This window comes from Dermacentor silvarum, chromosome 2 (assembly GCF_013339745.2).
Source record: "Dermacentor silvarum isolate Dsil-2018 chromosome 2, BIME_Dsil_1.4, whole genome shotgun sequence".
NCBI classification, from domain to species: Eukaryota; Metazoa; Arthropoda; class Arachnida; order Ixodida; family Ixodidae; genus Dermacentor; species Dermacentor silvarum.
The window spans coordinates 254,861,070-254,878,008 of record NC_051155.1 but is presented as its reverse complement, the minus strand read 5'-3'; the positions used below and the strand labels follow the sequence as shown (position 1 = coordinate 254,878,008).

Here is a 16,939-nt window from a genome sequence, read left to right as displayed (position 1 = left end):
AAGCAAGTCTTCCACTTTAGGCCACGTAGAACGTTGTCAATCATGCGCTCGAATGTTGCGGGTGCATTGCAGAGGCCGAATGGCATTACAGTGAACTCGTAGAGCCCATCTGGTGTTGAAAACGCTGTTTTTTCTTTATCATCCTCATGCATAGGTATCTGCCAGTAGCCTGAACGCAGATCAAGACTCGAGAAGTACTCGGCATTCTGCAGTGAATCCAAGGCATCGTCTAAGCGCGGCATAGGGTACACATCCTTGCGCGTGATCTTGTTGAGTGCCCGGTAATCAATGCAAAACCGGACAGAGCCGTCTTTTTTCCGAACTAGAACGACGGGGGATGACCAAGGACTAGCGAAGGGGCGTATTATCCCCCATTGCAGCATGTCGTCGACGTTTTCTTCAATGACTTTCCGCTCGGCGAGAGAGACACGATATGGTCGACGGCGAACAATGGACCCGCCATCTGTTTCTATCCAATGCGTGATGACGGAAGTCTGTCCCAATGAAGTGGCATGTGCGTCAAACGAAGTTTCATACTTTTTCAGCAAAGCAAGCAACTGCTGTGACTGTGAAGAGGTCAGGTCGGAACTGATGGCAGCTTCGAGGGCAGAGAGAGACGCGGAACGTCCAACAGAAGGAGCTTCAGAGGAATCCACTTCAACAGAACAACAGAGAGATGCTCGGATGTAGTGACGCAAGCCAGCGTAGTGCCCTTAGGGATCAGAAGTTTTTCGGATGTCGGGTTGGTAGCGCAGACGAATGCGGAGCCATTGTCAAACCGGACCAGCCCTGATGCAAAGACTATCCCTCTGCTGAGACAGTGCGCAGATGGTTGTACGAACACGTCACCATGGTCAATGACATCCGACGCGATTGCAACAATTCTCTGATGGCAAGGAAGTAGCTCGTTGTCTTCTGCAGCAAGCAAACGAAGTGGTGCGTCATCTGTATGAAGCGAATAGGCGGTGTCGGTCACGTGGAGAACACGTTTCCGACAGCAGATAGAAGCGGACGTCGTAGAAAGAAAATGCCATCCTAATATCAGCTGCTCGGTACACGAAATGAGCACTGCGAATTGTAGATAATGCAGAATTCCATCAATGTAGACACGAACAGTGCACATGGCGGCAGGTCGAACCGTGTTCCCTTGAGCAGAGAGTAGCGTAGGTCCATCATAAGGAGTGGTAACTTTCCTGAGGCGCGAACACAAATCACGGTGAATAATTGACAAACTAGCACCAGTGTCTATTAAGGCTTCCACGTGTACTCCTTCTACGAAAACAGATAGCATGTTATGCGGACGCGCTGGAGGAATTTCTGTCCTGTCGAGCAATGCAGCTTTTCCTCCAAAAGCTGCATAATTTAGTTTTCCGAGCGACGGTCGGCGAATGGAGAGGCTGGTCGAAGTGGCGAGGTAGAGCGGCGAAGGGATGACGGCGAGCGGCGTCTGGCAGGACGGTAGCTAGAAGGCGTCGCGGAGGTTGCACGTGGCGACAGAGAGCGGTCAGAACGCGGCGCATAAGGACGGCATTGGAAAGAGGCCCCAGCAGAAAAGTCGTCCCGTTCGTAGGTGTCAAATCCGCAACGCTCGTCTTGCTGCCACTTGCGACAGAAACGTGCAATGTGGCCACGATATCCACAGTAGTAACATATAGGTCGGGTTGGACGCCATGGTGGAAAGTAAGGTTGGTGAGGTGTGTTGGTAGACATCGAATCCAAGTGCGCCTGCGTTGGTTTCGGAGGCATCGATGGTACGAAGGCTGGGGCAGCTGTGGCTACCTGCGCGTATGTTGGTGGGGGCCTAGGGACTAGAGGGTCCGTATATGCAGTACCCGCCATAGACGCCAACTCCTCCTTGACAACGTCACGCAAAGTGGTACTGGGGGTGTGGGCAGGAATGGGACCTGCCGAGAAGCCAAGAGACTGCAGCTCTTCTCGTATGATTGCGCGGACCATTGCGCGCAACGAGGAATCGGTGATAGGGTTGTTGTCAGGGGTGTCCGGGGGTGGCAATCGGACAGATTCGAGTTCGTCGAGGCGCTGGCACGTAGCTACAATATCAGCGATGGTAGCCGGGTCCTTGATGGCCAACGCATTGAAGGCAAGAGGCCCAATGCCTTTGAGTATGTGGCGTACTCTGTCTGATTAGGCCATGGAAGTGTTGATGTGTCGACAGAGAGCGAGGACATCCTCTATATACGAGGTACATGACTCGCCGAGTTGTTGTTTGCGACTGGCGAGTGTCTTCTTCGCGATGGCGCAACGAACAGCCGGAGTACCAAAAACCTGTCGGAGCTGCTGTTTGAAAATATCCCTGTCAGTGAGGTCAATCTCGTGGTTGAAAAACCAAGTCTTCGCTACGCCCGTGAGATAGAAGGAGACGTGGCGTAGCTTCATCACCTCGTTCCAGTGGTTAGCAGACCTCACCCGGTCGTAGTTGTCAAGTCAATCCTCCACATCTTCACCACGGAAGCCAGCGAGCAGATGGGGGTCGCGCGGGGGCCCACTGACGATCTAAGATGGAGAGGCTGCGGCAGGCGGAGCCAATATTTTAGACGTAGAAGTGCCCGATGGCTCGTCCTGCGGCATGTTGGCGGACAGCTGGCACAAATGGCGACCTGAGCGAAGCTCTAGGAGGTAGAGCAGGCGAGCAGAGGACGGGGGACCGAGGAGCAACCTCCACCACTTGCGACGTAGTGTTTACACGACCTTTAATACGCCCCGAAGACGCGGTGGACCGATCACACTCGAGGCACAGATCAGTCTCAAGATGAGTCCCCACAAGCGATGAAGACAACAAAGCCGATGAGAGGATGAACATGTGCAGCCAACGAAGAAGTCATTAAGAAATGCCCACAATATAAACATTAAACGATATATAACAATTTCTGAACACAACTTATGACTACAATTATTAGCATAAGTATAATGTGATTCCATAATGCCATAGTTTCATTACATGTCAAAGCATGCCTTATGCCACTGGTTTCGTTTATTTTCCAGAGGCCGAACAAAGGATTATAGAGTAAAAATTATCAGGTACCAAAATGAATAAACATATTAACAAATAAATAAGACAGCGATATCTCAAAAGACTCGATAGCAAATATAGGAACAACGTGGATTGTGTTATTGAGAGGCAAATACAGCATACGCCGAATAAAAATTAATAAGGAAAATGCACAGATAGACTAGGGAGTTTTACAAATAGCGCAACCACGCGTCTCTTCTTACCCAAATGCCCTCACTCTGCTTGCGCTGTTATGGACCCCATTTTCGTTCCTTTGTATAACTTCTTGCGTTGCTTTCTAAGCTAGGTGGTTTGCTTTGACTTGTAACTTGATGCCTTTCTCTCTCCTATTAAAGACATCAGTTTGTTGTCTGCTGCGATGATTTCACTGTCATTGAAAAAGTGTTCATTTAGGTAATGGATCTCGAAATGCAGTCGTCGGCAATCTTAATCAAAATGATTTTGCCGGAGAGTTCTTTGTGGGTGTGAAAAAATTGCGAGATGGTTCAAACGGGCTCGTGCAGTTTTCAACCGCAAGTACATTTTCACTCGCCGAAGACAAGGACCTCTCGGGTGTGGTCGACGAGAACGGTATGGCCAACGCAATTTCTTTAGCTTGGCCATTTCTGGCAAAAGGTTTCACAGGTGTTCGCCCTTGCCCCCCCGTAAACATGTGCACGACGTCCCCAAATGTGTGCAATGATGCCGACCTTTGCTGGCTTAAAATGTCAATCAGCATATCTCTGTCCAAAATAAGATGTCCTGGTTCAAGGTCGTTACTACAGAACTATGTTATATATGCTTTGTCTTCTTTCCCTATGGCAAGCTGCTCAATGCGGGACTTATGCTGCCACATATCAGGTGGATACCTGTTGTTTAACGAAGACGGCGCTGTGTCAAGTACTTCATAGTACCTCTGGCGGTACATGTCACTCGCTGATGGAAACACGTGAGCTGAGGAACCTTCTTGATACCGGCGTGGAGTATTCTCTCGCCTAGCGGCTAGAACGCATGGGTCCTCAACTTCTACTTGTCCTGCCTCTGCCATACATATGTGGGTCACACGCTTCATTCTGGAGTTAATCTGCGCCGAGTTCAAGCTTGGGCCATCCGAGATGGCTGGTCCCTTCGCGTGCGCTGTCTCCCCGCATGCCTAGTGTTATGTTTCCGCTGGTGCTTATACGGTGGAAAATGTGCTTCCTTTTCAGCATCAGATGGGTTCTGGCAAAGTACTGATAAGTACTGATGAAGTACTGGCCAAGTACTGATAAGGCTTCAGCATCACCGAGGGGGCTCGAGCCCCGGAACCCCCCCATAGTCGGCGCCTTAGTGCCACCGACCTTTTGTTTTCGTATGCTTTGTTATTTTTTTTTCCCTGTACCTACCACTTCTCTGCCCCCATGCCCAAAGATGAGGAATGGCAGGGGAAAGCGAGAATAATGAATTGTCATCATTACATTGTTCTATCATGTGTTGCTTCAGCACCGATACTTAGCACTTTCTTGTTAACGTCACTACAGCAAGACGGCCATGTTTACAGCTGATGACCCCATGCATGCAATAAGTTTCTCCAATAACAGGCAGAATACCGGGCTCAAGTTGTCGCAGCAGGTCTTCAAGATTGCGGATACGGATGGGCTCAGCAGGATCGGCCATGCAAGGCTCGGGACGTGGCAGGTCCCGGCGTGAATCCTGGCCTGGGCTGGCATGTGACGAGGCTGAGTGCAGTGCCTCCAGGATCTCCTCGTGGTAGCCATTGAGGCTCTTGAGCGTGCGCTCAACCTCACTCAGTGTGTCACCCCCCGCTGCTGCCGCAGAGGCCAGCGGTGGCCAGCCGCCGTCCTTGGCGAGGTCCTTGGGTGAGAGCTCCATGAATGTCTCGTCCACCTCGTCTGGCTCCTTCCGCTTCAGCTCCTGTAGCTTGTCCTCCCTGCACAAAAGGCCATCTCATTTCACACTGCACTGCAGTGTCTCTATACATCTGTCCTAGCAGATACCAAGTGGGTAAGAAAGAAAGTTACCCCGGCCATCTTTGCTGTATGGGAGGACCAGCACATGACATTGTGGTGCTACGAGTATACTGTGAGCACACATGCTACACGAACCTAAAACTAAAATGCCAGTCATGTCCTGCATTTGCACGGTCTTTGGCTTCTTAGGTATAAATTTGTGATCTTTCAGGAAATTAGCAGCCAAGCTTTGCTTATCTTGACTGGAAACTTTTCTGACAGATCACAAATTTATAAAATAATGCTACGCCGAACACCACAGTACATAGACTGTGGTGTTACCAGGATAGGCTGGCAGATTCCTTTATCTAAGCTCTTTCTGAACCCTTGCCCAACTTCATAGTTTCTTAGTGTCCATTCTGAAATTTATTGTACACTATAGTATTTTTCCTCTCTGGAAAAAGCAGGCAGTCTTCTGCTATAATGTGTGCAGAGCTTGTTATTATCACAACCTGCCAGTCACTCTGCATCAAGCAAACATTTGTGTGACATGTAGTACATGTAGTAGGACTACACCAGAAGAAACTGCAAACATCTTACACCTAAGGTTCGCAGTCTAGTCAAGCAAGAATGGGTGAACACTTTAATAGAAGAAGGAAAAGAATAAGAAAAGAGTTCCACATAAGTATACGTTAAGGTGGCTGCCCAATCTGCCCAATATGGCAGTGCATAAAGCTGAAACTAGTACATAACACACCATCAATGAAATGGACATTCCAGCAGGTGCACAGGAAATGCTGGAAACAAGACTGAACTTTTGCTATGAGCAGAGGAACTAGGTAGTAGAACAAATGATGCAATATGTACATTAATGAGCTGGATAAAGGGATGTGCTTCCAGTGATATCAAAGCTTATTTTGCACTTGAAGTTCTGACAACCTCACTGAGCAACAATGATTTGACTGTGCTATAAGTGAACAAAAAGTGTTCCTGTGTTTATGATTCCAGGGTCCTTTTGCATAAAGGCCAGCGAAGCAATTAATAAGTGTTTAAATGGTATAGGCTACAGAGAAAAGCTGTGCTGAAGTTACTCAGCTCTGTTGCCTTGGACAAAGCAGGAAAGAATAATCTGGCAGTTTCATTATTTGTGGCATGCACAAATTCGAGCTGCTGCTATGGGTGTCGGAATCAGGGAGGCCTTGATGATCTGATCTCAGTGGACAGTTTGGATAATGCAGCGCATCATCTAGGCTAGAGGTAGATGTTACAAGCTTTTCATATCACCTGTGAGGACTTCTACTAGTGCTCTATGTGATGTGCCAGCCCTCTCAGGGCTGTGTAGAAAAAAATATAAACAAATTACGCAAAGTATGGCTTGAAAACTGTGAGAGCAACCTCTGACAGTGTTTTAATGTGTTTAGAACTTCATCTTCAGACTAGAGCTATCGGCTTCAATGGCCAATTTAACACCCAGCAATTTGGCAATTCCAGTGGCTGTCATGCTTTACCTCCCTTATACAGTGCCTTCTTATGCAGCATCTTTTCATATGAATAAATGAATGGCTGTAAGCCTTCGAGATGTTGGTATGCGTTTGCTAACTATTTGGTTGTGGTAAAAGAATAAACAAGAACAAAAAAAGTAACAAAAGCATCATTATAGTACAGTCTCAGTTCGTACATACAAATGCTCACGGAAAAGTTTGCTGTTACTGATTGAAACAATGGTATCTAGAAGATCGTTCCAAAGTTCGATGGCTTGTGGCAAAGCCAAAGAGTTAACTTGAGAAGATGATGTGGACCACAAGCGTGGAGACATCCCAAGAAAGGTAGTGCAAGCCAGTGCAACTGTAACGCACAAATGCCAAGGCAGCAAGTACAGCAATGTGACCTAGACATATGGCACAGCCCTTTCACATTTCACTGAGTGTGTCATTCAAGGGCCTCCTTAAATGCCCAAGAGGACCATGTGCGATGAATTTGACACAACATCTTAACACTGTTATCTAGTGTTGCTTTGGATTGCTTGACCAGCTGTACCAGTTTGCCATTTCCTCAGCCATCTCTTCATTGGCTTCATGCAGTTCATGCATGGTGCACCATCACCACCTAGTCAGGTGCTTCTACAGTGCTTTCTGGAGGTGCAAAGGCATTCGCAGGAAACCCATGGTACTACATGTTGCAACAAGTAAAGCTGAAATTGGGGCCAGTTGGTTTAACATTGTTCCACATAAATGCACTGTGTTGCACAAAACACAGAACAGTGTGTTGAACAGAACAAACACAAAGTTCAGAACGGTGTGTCTACATGCCATCCAGTGCTGAAGTCGTTCTTGGTTTTGTGCAAAACAGCATGTTTATCTGTAAAAATGTTGCAACAAGCCTCAGGTGTGGTCCTTGAATTTTCTCTCTCTCTCTGTGTGTGTGTGTGTGTGTGCAATGTGCAATTAGTGCAATGTTGCAGGAATTAGTGCAATGTTCTTGTATGTGTCAGGCAGGTTGCCACATCTCTGAATAAGTATACAGCATAGGTTCTATGAATAGGATTTTAACAGCAGGTGGAATGATGGCAATTTTTCTGTCACAATGATGATCGCTGCTTGCCAGTTGATACAACCTGTGGTAGCATGATCAAAGGCCTTGGTGTTTATAATGTTGCCCGATTGGTACGAAAACCACTCCCAGACGGCATGGAAGTTGAAGTAGGTCTTTTACCAGATTGAGTTGGTACGCTGACCATATGTAGTACAACCTGACCATCACAATTTTTTAACATTCTTGCAATTGCTTCACTTGCTGCTGGCACATACGGAATGGGAACTTATTTTTCTATGCAGTTTTGCAGCAAGATGGCCTGGGAGCAAGGCATTCCTCTTGTGAAGCCTCACTTGTGCACGAGTGAAGTGGCCTCCTGAAGACTGACATCACCACTCAACTTTGGAAAGACTCAAGAAAAAACCTTGATGCTTTCCAGTATGTGTTGCTTGTCTGTGAATGGTTGCCTTTAGTATTATGCTGAACTAAAACGTTAAAAAGGCAGTGTGTTTGTTGGCTTCCATCATGAACTGAATCACAGGCTGAACTGAGTTAAGGTGGCCCAAACGCAGATTCAAATTGTTGCAGCATGTCATGCAGCACTGTATATAAGGAACCTGTAACAGGACGTAGGATGTAATGGACGCCAGACTGTGAGGGACCCGCTTGGGTCCAGATATTTGCTTTTCTTGCTGGTTCTTCTAGTGGGCACTCACTTTTTTTCACAATGTTCATTCCTCGCCAGATGGTATTCTGTAGAACTTTGTTTGCGAGCAAGGAAGTACCTATGGGGCCACACTTGGCAAACTTCAAAGTGTTCCTCAGTGTGTTCCAGTAAAGGTTCTGTGCACAGATGAAGTGCTGTTACAAGGCTTACACAGATTAATCAGGTCATCACAGGTTTGCTACAAAACACGTAAGGATACATGAAAGTTGGATAGGGTGTCACACTTAATGCACAACACAAGGAGGTCCAGTGGCGCACCGACGGGGGGGGGGGGGGGGGTGTTGTTGTTGTTGTAACCCCCCCCCCCCCCCTGAGGCCGAGCTAGCACCCCCACGCGTCCAGCCCCACCAGTCCAACGTGTATCTTCAGTGCTTTGTTTGTTCACATTGTCATTACAATTCAGGAGGTGGCTTGAGGTTGAATTTTCCTGATTAACACAAATACTCTACCACTGTTTTGTATTTATTCATTCACTCTTAAATTACTTTGAGTAAAACGCTGAAGAAATAAACATTGTTATTATCCTTGGTGTCATTATATTATTATAATTATTAGGCATTTTATTTGCTGTTGGATTCCACTGGCTAAAGCAAGGAAATTGCATATTATGCAAAGTGCTTGCTCCCCCCCCCCCATGGCAGAGATCCTGGGTGTGCTAATGAGGAGGTCTTTGCATTCTTCCTACACTGTCTGAGCTCTCCTGATAATGTTAGGCTACATTGCTTCATTTCAGTAGGCACCTTAATAGCATATGCATTGAGGCACGCTAAATTTTCTATTTTCCACTTCATCTCTCACGTGAGCACACACTGGACAACAAATAAATCGCTGGAGGAGCCCATAACAACTGGTACCATAAAAGCAAAGTAAGGTAGCGAATCTGATAAACCTTCAATTTGAGCCAATTTACATTTAATATCGACAAATTCAGACTTGCAAGTAATGAATTACATGTAATTAATTACTTGTAATCAATTACCTTTTTGTAACTTTGTCATTTCATGATTCCTTTGTTTACTTGGTAATGTTCACTGTAATTCAATCACTTTTTTCAGTAACCAATTACATGTAACCAGTTACTTTCTTGATGGGACAAGCTGCAACAGGTGACGCAGGTTTGAGGATCTGAATTTGTGAAAACTACAGCTGGAATGCCCGAGAGCATGCCACGCAGCAGCTTCGCAGATGTGCATCATCAGACAGGCAAACCTCAGTGTTTCTTTCCTCACCTTAACGCTTCACCATGTGCTGGCCAACGAATTGAACAGGTGCTGGTATGTCCAAGTAGCGATGGCCAATTAGGACATTAATGCCAGAAAATCACCTATGGATGACTTTTGCAGCTTTTCACTGGCCCACCAGGGATCTCCAAGTCCCAGAAACAATAAAGCGCTGTGCTTCACAGAGGACCCAAGTGCAGAGTAACGGCAACCTTGTGCACAATGCCTTAACCCCAGCCCGCACACTGAGCGCGTTTTCAGTGTCACTGCTGATGTCTTCACAACAAAAACTAAGGCAGAAGATGGGTGAAAATTTCGAAAAGCAATCATTAGTGAAGATACACAAATTGTGAAGGGCTGCAGAGGATGCACTGAAAGTGCCAGGCCAGCTCGTTCAGTTTACTGCATCTGTGCAATGTTAATAGTAGTTCGGAGGAAAGTAACATAGGAGTAATCAATTACTTTTCAGTACTTTCCCAATTACTTGCGTGGGACAGTAATTGGTAAATGTAATCAATTACATTTTTTAATGAAGTAATTGTAATTGGTTACTTTTTTTCTGTTACGTGTACAGGTCTGCACAAATTGGAAAAGGTGGGACACTTTTAATTATTAAGTCCTCAATAGCTGTGCCAACATAGAATAGAGGGCTGAAAAAAAACACACATTTAACAATTTCAACTACAATACTGCTCTGAATATCCATAGTGAAAATTCCAATAGAAAAATTGGCACACTATACGGTTGTCGACAACTAATAGCCTAATCAAATCAAATCAGGTTTATTTTTCCATAAAGAAATGGAGGGAGGCCTGAGCAAAAAGTGAAAACCAGTTCACTTGACAAAGGCTCAGGCCCCCTTTTACATGGCAGACAGCAGTCATGACCAGAAGAAGAAAAAAGAGAAAAAAATGCACATAGGTAAAAAAGCACATAGTTATACAATTTTAGCTGCAATTATACAAGTGTGATAAGAATATAATGAGATGCAAGACAGAATAACACAGTAATATAATGTAATATATCACTGTAATATAATAATATTACCGTGATATTATGGGATACAAAAGAAAATGTAAAGCACATAATGTAAATCAATGTGATTTGAGACAATTATACAAAATATAGATAATATAAATACAAGGTGTCCTACGGTTGCATAATAAAAAAAGCACGTAAACTTTTTTTATTTACATTTTCTATGTTAATCTTGTTCTCATGCAGATAATTCAGGAGAACAGGAAGAGTGTGTCGAAGCATCTGCGTACCATAAGATGTTCAAGAATACGGCACGCTCCATATATCTGTATTACGTGTAGGGTAAATGCGTGCCCTCAATGTTAACTGAGCAATAGACTCTAGCATCTTGTCAGGGGTGATAATATTTTGTTTGTACTTTATTGCCAGCGTATATGCGTAAAGACTTGGAACGGAGATAAGGTTAAAGTGCTTGACAGGTTAAAGGTTCCTAAAGGAAGAAGGGATAGCCTATTTGCTTGTATGCAACCAATAGCCCAGCTATAAATACAACATTAGGATTTCCAATAGGGCCCACTGAGACCCAGTGGCACCAATTGGTCCAACAAATATCTGACACTCAATTCAAGAAGCTTATATACATATGTTAAAAACACAAAATGCGATTCATTTCAATGACTCACCCACCATTTAATGTTGTAATATATCTCTCTGACGTGCTGTATACATTCAAGCAAAATTTTGGTCACTAATGTATGCCAGTGGTTCAAAGAAAATCGGTTAAATATTATGGCAGATATTTAACTTAACGAACAATCTAAATGCTGCTTTCCACTAATTATACCAAATTATGATCTCTTATTTGCGTACTCAACTTATAATTATGTTATTAGTATTAGTAACAATTTCGTTATTTGATGACATTATACCCATCCAGTGACTTCCCATCAGGACCAGCTGACGTATTGAACGTCATAACCCCCCCCCCCCCCCCCCCCCCCCCAATTGGCATTATAGTAGTTCCAATTTCAGACAAATTCCAACAATTGCAATGACCTTTGTCTATGAGAACTTGTTGCTGGGTGAGTTGGCAAACTTTCAACCTTTGTCTGCTGCTACAACTTACACGGCCAGAAAGCTTTATCTGTAATGGTCCTAACTGATTGTGGGCCTAATTATACATTTCTATTAGCCTATCAGCAAACACTATCACACTGTGTAGCATTAATGCAAAGTTAGTGATTACCTATAGACTAATATGTATCCCATAAAAATTTATCTTGGACTGGCAGAGAACTAATAAAGAATTTTGCATATGAACCTCCCATATATCACACTAATGAAATATTATACAGTTCAGACTACTTATAAATTGTAATGCAACCACTTGTAGCGCAAGTAGCCTAATGCCTAACCAGCACCATGTTGCGGTACAAGTACAAAGAAATGCTCCACAGTGGCTGTACGGCACTTGGTAAGTGAAGCAACCATCTCGACAGTGAAAGTGAGGGTAGAAATGGCACGGGCAACACTCGAATGGCTGCAACTTTGTTCACCGTTCATCAGATATGCAAAATTTTGGGCGCTGTTCTGCAGTGGTTCTCAGGAGTTGGTGGCGGTGCTGCAGGTCCTCGGACGTTAACATCTCAACGTTTGTAAGTTTAAATGAATGGAAACATCCTGGTCGTACACTTCGATTCTTGGATACGCGGCTGCTTGGTCTACATGTTTTGCATGTGTGCAGCCTTTGAAAAATGTTTGGTCCACACTATATATATATATATATGCATTATAAGTGGTACCACACTATAGTGCAGTACTGCTTATAGTGTGGATATTGTGATTCAGGTGACTTACATTATGAGTGGTCTACACTCCATCACATACAAATATTTACTAGACTAATACAAATCTAATTAAAATTTTCACTAGAATCCTGTGTGAAAAATCAGCTGGGTCACATTCTGTGTGTGACGATTATGCAAAAGCCTGCGGGGGAAAAGAGAGACACCTGAAAATCTGTCTCAGTTGTTAAACATTGAGCTGGGGCTGCACACCTGAAGTAATATTACCAGCAAATGTTGTTTGGAGTGCTTTAAGGGAAGAGGGAATGATTGAAAACCATTGGAGAGAGTGAACACGTCAATCGGTGCATGCAAGTCAGCGGCTTATATGTACAGCCCTTCTTCTACGATGATGCATGCACTTGTACTGTGGCATATACCCTTAATGTGCAGTTGCACTCACACCAGTGGACACCAGTGGACAGTGCAGGGACAAAACAAACAGGCCAAATGAGTACCTGTAGGAAGGCATGCTCCCGAAGGTGATGATGCGGCTGTCGAGGGTGGTCGAGGCATGGTGACCAGGAGGAAGAGTATCCTCGTGTTCTTTCTTGGCACCTGGGGCTACCATTGGTGCCTTGTGTCGGGCTGAGCCTTTCTTGGGTGCCCCTGGGGCCTGCTCTAGCTTGGGCATGGTACTCCGCCTGAATAGTGCAGTTGACTGTTGTGCCACACTTTTTCACCATTTTCAATTTAGATGCAACAGTTGTGTGGCATCCAAATGTTTATAATCAATAACTGTACGTGTTTCATTAAACTGTTGCTTCCCCACTCATCGGCAGTGTCTGCTTTCCTCTGCCTGGCCAGCTCTTGTTCAATTGTTTGGATCTCCTTGCCAGCTGTGGTGGCAGCACCACATGGTGACAAGGATGAACAGAAATGTGAAATGGACATGTAAGTCCTTACAAGCTCTTAAAATACTTCCTACTGCTACTACCACTGCCTGGCACTCTATGCATTTTTTTTTTGTTGACTGTGCCTTGGCTTAACACATTACATTATTGCAGGCCCGTAGTCAGGAAATTTTTTTCAGGGGGGGGGGGCACTTGCTGAAGGCCTTGATTATAAATGAGAAAAGCACCTATATTTGAGTAATTATTTTGGATAAAAATCGCAGTATGTAAATTATGTGAGTTTTTAAATACTAGAACAAAGGGGGGGGGGGGGGGCAGAAGGGTCGCAGTGGTGGCAAAGTCGGGAGCGCATCTGCCCCTCTCTGTTTATCGGGCGCCGACTGTCAGGTGCGGCATCCTCTGCTCTTTTGTGATGCTTCGGGGCGCTTACGCGGCGGCCCGTCCGGCCAATGTACTGAGCGCCATAGAACATGGGCACGGAAAGATCTGCTCGGTCTTGCACATGGTGTGCAGCTGTTGACAAGTTTCTTTGCGCAGCGGGGTGGCGGGAGCCCTGTTGGAACCCCCCCCCCCTACCCCCCCCACAAAGGGGGGGAGGGGTGAGGGCCTGGCTACGAGCCTGCGTTATTGTCATTACGCCTACTTCTCACTTCTGCTGCCGTATTCCACTATGATCGTGTCCCACAGCTTTGCTTGCGCAACCATGGTGCCCACCATTCCCCCGCTACTTTTCCTGCAAACACCTAGTTCATAGCCTGCTGCTCAAAATAGCCTGACGTTCATTTTGCTTCTTCAGTAACACCAATATATGTCACAGAATTTCTTACAGGTCTGTATGTTAGCAGAAAAGGTTAGCAACTCCCCAAGTGTAAGTGTTCAAAGTGTTGCCATAAGCCATAAGCAATGTTCAAGGACTAGATTACATATTTCATATGTAGGCTTTAAAGTCATTATTTAGTATTCTGTTATACACATTAAGTTCTGTGTGTTTGCACTGCATGCATTGGTTGTCTGTTGTGCAATCATTTGAGTTATTTAGAAGAAGAACAAAAAAAAAAAATACAAAATAAGCACCTGTTATCAAACACTGTTTAAGGAAAAACAGTCTCTACATAATCAGAACTTCTTAGTCATGTACTTGGGCTATGAGCATAGGTCGGCAGTCACTTTGTCACACTCACTCATCAATATTTTCGCAGGTTATGTGCTCATTCAACTCAAGTACACTCACACTCGTCAGCGCTCACCCATGTTTGTACTGACATTACAACTCATACTCACCAGCTTACTTGCATTCATAGTAGCTTCCATTCACACTGAACGGCACCCACTCACGCCCCTTCGTACTTACCCCACACTCACCCACACTCGCCAACAGTCATTCACGGTCATGCTCACATTCGCTCAACATCACGATCAGTGGCTTCTGTTCATACTCACATTAACCGGCACTCACTGCTGTTCATATTCTCATCCACACAAACACATTGGCATTCTCTCCCATTCATACTCACATCCACTCACTAACGCTCTATCTCACACCTGTGAAATAGTTGTGAATTGAGTATGAGTCAGTGTGATAGGTCGACATACTCCCTCCACACTCATTTCACAGGCGTGGAAGAGAGTGTTCATCATCATCATCATCAGCCTATATTTATGTTCACTGCACGCCGAAGGCCTCTCCCTGTGATCTCCAATTACCCCTCCCTTGTCTTGCGCTAGCCGATTCCAACTTGCGCCTGCAAATTTCATAACTTCATCACCCCACCTAGTTTTCTGCCGTCCTCGAACTAACACTCTCTCCCTCGACCTCGAGAGAGAGAGAGTGTTAGTGGATGACAAAAGGTGCAAGTGAATGTGAGATGAATGGCAGTAAGTGACGGGGATTTTGAGTGGACGCGAGTATAGGAACATGAGTCAGCGAGTGCAAGTAGAAATGAGTGTGAGTGCCGATGAGCGGGAGCGGGTGCCTGTAAGTGTGAAGGAAAGTGACAATGAATGGGCGTGAGAGGGAACGTGAATGAGTACTCATGAGTGTGAGCGAGTAACATAGCCTGCGAAAAATTGGTGAGTGAGTATGAGCGAGTATGCAGTTATTCTGCTGACCTATGGCTGTGGGTGCTCTCACACCTGTGATTACAGCTCCAACTACTGTATAACTACTGTTCATGATTAAATGTCAAAGTTCTACTTTCACATGCAACATAATCTTAAACGCTTCTTACTGAACGGCTAATGGTTTAACTACAGTGCTTCCTTCTATGCTGATAACGACAACGCATTTATCCAAGTGTCTTGTACACTTGTGACAATGTATAGTCCTCTCCTAGACTTCTATCTGACAGTTGTCGAATAGAAGCTTGAATGCCTATTCTGTTACACCCTGTGACAAACCGAATCTGTGTACATAATCAATAACAGTGTTTCATTAAGCATTCTTCTCCATGCTCTCCAGCTGTGTCTGCTTACCTCCACGATGCCCGGCCAGTGACATTTTTTGTTTGGCCATTCAGGCCAGCTGTGTCAGCGACCTTACAGTTACATAATTCTGCCATTAACTAGATTTTTGATCTGTGACGTTGGTGCTGCTTAATTGAACTGTTACACAATAATTATAGAACTTGTGAAATAAGCAAAACTGGGTCTCAAATTAGCTTCCATGAATTGCACAGAGAAGTGAGGAAATAAAGATAAAATGTCGGTCCTTGGCATTGCAAGACGCTGTGATCGCATCTCACATTAGATGTTAGTGGTGGTGCACTTGGTCTAATTTCAGGGTAGCTGAATTTGACAGTGATTGAAGACTGTCGTATTTCTCTTTTTCAGCATGGCTAGGCAAGCACAGCACACTATCCTCAGGCTAGATTGTAGAGATGAGTGCACTGATTAGATCTGTGGCATAGCCTTGAAGTTGTTCTTAAAATACAGGCGGTCTGGCACAGAATGTGTGCACCTGATTGGATGTAGTGCTTCTTGAACTTGGCTAAATTTTTTGAAGCACTTAGTTGATGGCACCCCTGGTTCCAGCAGTGTTGCTTTCCTGACGACATCCTGGTAGCTGCGGCTTTTGCTAGGCCTATTTTTTTTTTTTTTTACCTACAATGGTTACATGAGTGTAGATAGTGTAGGAAGTCGCCATCTTTTTAATAACTGTAGAACAAATGTAGTTCTGCCCACCTATATGAAGTCGTTTTTATAGCAGATGTTTAGCATGAAAACCACACTTTCTACACCGCAGTTTCGATGAGTGCAGGTAGCAGACGACTGAAAAAGAGGCGGGCGTTGCAAATGTGTAGCGCCATTTTGTCTGTGACTGTCGCTGCTGTCGGTACACATGTATGGCATCGTCGCCGTACAGTGAAGGTTTGCTGCAAGGACAGCAGCGAAGTGTTGGTGCGACTGTATGTCACAGAGGAAGGTGAGCTTACCTTTGGAGAAGATAAAATTATCTTACTCATGGATGGTGCCTATACAGACGCCGTGCTGCGTTATATTCATAGCAAATTTGTCCTCATGCCCTGTGAATTCTTGGTGTATTTAGCTGCAGTTTGTGTAGATCTGTTGCTGAAAGGAAACTAGTGCATCAGCTTTTAGTGATTTCAGGCAAGGGTGTATGCACAGCTAGTGCATGCGATTGCAGTAAGGCCAAGTGTGAATTAGGCAGGTGCTTTTCGTCTGCTAATGCAGAAGACGACGCGCAGTCTGCTCTGATTGGCTAGCATACAGCCAGCCAAGTGCAGCACAAAAATTCATAGCCTTTGCCCTTCACTACACTCGTCTAAAGCTTGTACAAAGTGTAGGTAAAAGAAATAGCTCTGATGA

The 16,939-nt window shown here is 45.0% G+C and overlaps 1 protein-coding gene across 5 annotated transcripts in view; it reads right to left on the bottom strand.

Annotated features, from left to right (window-relative positions):
• Positions 1-16,939, bottom strand: part of LOC119443163 (disintegrin and metalloproteinase domain-containing protein 11-like) — a 123,063-nt gene that overhangs the window by 17,170 nt on the left and 88,954 nt on the right. For all 5 annotated transcript variants that reach the window (XR_007465769.1, XM_037708327.2, XM_037708328.2 and 2 more), the window contains 2 exons: positions 12,719-12,904; positions 4,600-4,940 (listed from right to left, as the gene is read on the bottom strand). Coding sequence is in view for 4 of the 5 variants with exons in the window: in XM_037708327.2 (XP_037564255.1) it covers positions 4,600-4,940; positions 12,719-12,904 (527 nt within the window). In the remaining variant the exon portion in view is untranslated. The remainder of the gene's footprint in view (positions 1-4,599; positions 4,941-12,718; positions 12,905-16,939) is intronic.